Source organism: Kogia breviceps, chromosome 8 (genome assembly GCF_026419965.1).
Source record: "Kogia breviceps isolate mKogBre1 chromosome 8, mKogBre1 haplotype 1, whole genome shotgun sequence".
In the NCBI taxonomy this organism is placed as follows: domain Eukaryota; kingdom Metazoa; phylum Chordata; class Mammalia; order Artiodactyla; family Physeteridae; genus Kogia; species Kogia breviceps.
Genome location: NC_081317.1, coordinates 72161541 through 72165518, shown reverse-complemented (window position 1 = coordinate 72165518; position 3978 = coordinate 72161541). Strand labels below are relative to the sequence as shown.

General features: G+C 43.7%; 1 protein-coding gene across 1 annotated transcript; it reads left to right on the top strand.

Annotated features, from left to right (window-relative positions):
* The first annotated feature begins 284 nt into the window (after positions 1-284).
* TMEM252 (transmembrane protein 252) lies at positions 285-3978 on the top strand. Its single transcript, XM_059072758.1, has 2 exons — positions 285-562; positions 3741-3978. Exons 1-2 carry the CDS (start codon positions 285-287, stop codon positions 3976-3978), a joined length of 516 nt encoding a protein of 171 aa, XP_058928741.1.

The following is a 3978-nucleotide window of genomic DNA, read 5'->3' as shown; positions in this document are numbered from 1 at the left end:
ACTGGGGTCTGCCTAGGGTCCCATTCAGCTCAGAAGAGCAAGAGAGCTATGCCCCTCCTTTCTGCAGTACACAATGCTGTGCTTTTAGGTTAATCATCCAAGGATATTACAGTGACTTTCAATGGTTAATGAATAGCTTCTAAGTGCCTGCTTCATTTAATTGTCCAAAGGCCGGTTGGTCCCGGAGCATATAAAGCTGACAGCTGGCTAATGAGAGCATTCTCTCTGAGCAGGAGAAGCAGGGGAGTGGCAGGGTCAGGAAGCTGGGTTCCAAAGGAGCAGGGATGCAGAACAGAACCTGTCTAGTTCTCTGTGCCTTTGCCCTCCTGACGGGCTTCCTGATGATCTGCCTGGGGGCCTTCTTCATTTCCTCGGGCTCCCTGTTCAACTGCCAGGGGAACCTGATCCTGGCCTATTTGCTTCTGCCTCTGGGGTTTGTGATCCTTCTGAGTGGAATTTTCTGGAGCACCTACCATCAGGCCAGTGAAAGCAAAGGGGTGTTCAGCCATGTGCTCAGACAGTACGGTGCTCAGGGAGCTCTGCCCCTGGCCGCAGTGGACAGGTACGTGCTGAGAAGCCAGAGGACTGGGGAGCACTGAGGTGGGGCTGAGTTCCGGAAAAGGTCAATGACTTCTAATCCACTGGGGTGCAACTCACACATCCCATGGGGCTATGTGTCTACAACTGAAGCTTTATTGTCAGGGAACTACTCTGGGCTTAGACATTAGGAAGAATGGTGCTGCCTCTGGGGAAAACTATGAAGTAGAGGGGATTTATGGCAGAGAATAACCACCCTTCTCCCATCGCCACTGAAAAACCCAGCAAAGCCAATTTAAGAGGCCAAACTCATTTTCTTTTGTTGTATCATGGGAGCTGTCCTTAGAGGCGGGTGATGGTTAGTTACTCCTCATAACCTGGCTACTTGTAAGGAAAGCAAGTCCCAGACCAAATTCCGTCACACAACAAACGAGCGAGCAAGCATAAAATCAGCTATATAATCTCTTCATGAACTCAGTGAAGTCCCAGCTTTCTGTACTCTTAGGTGTTCTGATCACACATTGTGTGAAAGATTTCCCTGAGACAAGACACTCATATTCCAGAGCTAATAATTGGTTAACCTTACTACCTCAGACCCATTAGGATGGCTATTATCAAAAAAGCAGAAAACAACAAGGTTAGCAAGGATGTGGAAAAACTGGAAAACTTGTGCACTGCTGGTGGGAATGCAAAATAGTGCAGCTACTCTGTGGTATGGAGGATCCTCAAAACGTTAAATATAGAATTACCACTTGATCTAGCAATTCCACTTCTGGGTATATAGACAAAATAATTGAAAGCAGGGACTTGAACAGATATTTGTACACCAGTATTCATGGCAGCATTCTTCACAATAGCCAAAAGTGGAAATAACCCATATATCCATCAGTGGATGAATGGATAAACAAAATATGGTACGTACAAAAGATGGAATATTATTCATCCTTAAAAGAAAGGAAATACTGATGCAGCTATAACACGAATGAACCTTGAAGACAATACGCTAAGTGATATAGGCCAGAAATAAGCCCTAAAGACAAATATTATATGATTCCACTTATATGAGGTACCTAGAGCAGTCAGATTCATAGACAGAATGTACAGCAGTGGTTACCAGGTGCTGGGGGGAGGAGAGAATGGAGAGTTACTGTTTAATGAGTACAGAGTTTCAGTCTGGAATGATGAAAAAGTTCTGAAGATGGATAATGGTGATGGCTGCAAAACAATGTGAATGTATTTAATACCATTGAACTGTACACTTAAAATTGCTAAAGTGGTAAATTTTATGTTATATGTACTTTACCACAATAAAAAAATTTCAGTTAACCTTATGGTAAGTATCGGACAACCAAGAATCTCCTAATTTTTGGCTGAACACAGAATCACTTAGGGATAAAACCTCAGGCATCATCCTTAAGGTACAGTCTGCAAGACTCCATAAATTCTTTTGTTGTCTTCACCTAAGATATTGGGTCGGCCAAAAAGTTTGTTCAGGTTTTTCTGTAACATCTTATGGAAAACCCCGAATGAACTTATTAGGCCAACAATATTTGAGCTACTCCATGTACCTTGAATATAAGTGATTTTTATCCATGACAGTTGATTTTTGACATGAGTATGCTAATTAATAAGGCACTAATTACAATGACCAAAGCCCATTTCCAATGTTTATTATACTAACTGCAAGGTCTCTGGGTTTGATAAAAAATTAAAGATTAACTGAAGTGATTGTAGAAGATGCTTCTAGAGTGATGGTTTTCTTTCTTGCTTGCTTTCTTTTTTTTGGGTATAAATGTTAGATGATTGCCTCCAGAGTGTAAATTCCTGATAAGAATAACTGATTGCCTTTAGGATGTAGCTTAATTTACTAACACATGCATACTATTTCACAGTCTGTGCCGAAATACTTTAAACTATGGTATCACAACACCTCCCTTTTACTGCCTCTTTCTGTTGCCTCTAATAGATGCCCAGCCCGCTCAGAATGGCTAGTAAGTCAGTAAATGGTTAAGTTACATTTCTCGGAAGCATTTGCATTCAAAATGGGTACCCAAAGGGGTCTGCAATGGTGGAATTCAGAACACTGGGAATGTGAAGCAGTGTGGGGAGGCTGGGGGATGGGAGAAGTGGACGGGACATGGGGGCAGGCAGCAGTCATCCTGGAGCCCCTCAAATCACTCCAGGGAACAGCTCAACTTTCTGTCTTCAATGCCTTTACACATGTGCCCCATGGCACAGCCTTGGCTATTCTGAGTGAAGGCTGAGATTTATGCTGTACAGTAGATAGCTCCTTCAGCTCTTTGGTTTTGGGCCTGGTAACATTGGAATGGAGCTGTGGCTACAAATGGCAGTCCCCGTTCTGTTGTGGTTACCTACCAGAAACACTCCCTGTAGGCACTGGAAGGACTCACTCTATAAATACACAACTAAATCAAGCTCACCCTCTCTCTTCTTCTCCTCCACACCATCCCCAATCCCATTCACGATGGAGAAGCCAGAGGATTTAGCAATCAACAACACTGGGCAAGATTACCAATGAGTACATCAGCTCTGGCATGAATGGCTCCTTTAGCCATTGGCCTTTTGGCATGGAAAGGGCCACTACTGAAATCTACATAAAGTTGTCAGTTGAAATAGTTTGAGAAATAAGTATGGCGGCAGGAGGAGGGGCAGACTAGCTGATTGAAAGAGCAATAGGAAAGAGAGAAGCATCTGATATAGTTCAGGAATCTTCATGGAGCTGGTTTTCATTCACCATTTTGTTGGTTGTGAGGATCTGAGACGGTGAGTGCAATCGAGTAGAAGATGATGTGTGTGAATGGGGACAAAGATGTGAATGAACTAAATAACTGGATAGAGAGATGCTCCACAGTCAAGGCCCCCATGTCCCCCGCCCCTGATAAGGATCTCACACTGAAAGCCCCTGGTTCCAATGAGTAAGAGAGAGGGAATAGTTTGGAATAACCCAATGGGAAAAATATGAGTATAGAGGCACACGTCCAACGGCTGATAAAGAGGGTTTTGCTGGAAGAGCAGCACATTTTTAAAAAACTGGTGATGCCAGGGAAGAAGAACATCTGTTTCAAAATCAATGTTTCTTAACAGTTTAACTTCACACAATGTGATTTGAGAGGCAGACATATGCCTCTTTGGCATTAACCACTTAAATAACACATGTATGTTTGTGGCATTTTGTCCCCCAGGCCAGATTTTTACCCTCCTGCTTATGAAGAGAGTCTTGATGCTGAAAAGCAAGCCTGTCCTGCAGAGCAAGAGACCTCGGGTGTTCCTCCACCTCCGTATACAGAGATGGGCCTCGAATTTGAGGATGAAGGTGATGCCCACCCAGAGGCCCCACCATCCTATGACGAGTCTGTAGCAGACAGGGTGGAGGCAGCAATGCCACTGCAGGATGCTGAAAGGCAAAACCAAGAGTGCTGA

Excerpts from the sequence above, each read along its gene's own strand:
- TMEM252 (XM_059072758.1), top strand. The coding sequence starts at position 285 with ATGCAGAACAGAACCTGTCTAGTTCTCTGTGCCTTTGCCCTCCTGACG. Across the intron at positions 563-3,740 it reads CCCCTGGCCGCAGTGGACAG|GCCAGATTTTTACCCTCCTG; the intron begins GTACGTGCTGAG and ends TTTGTCCCCCAG.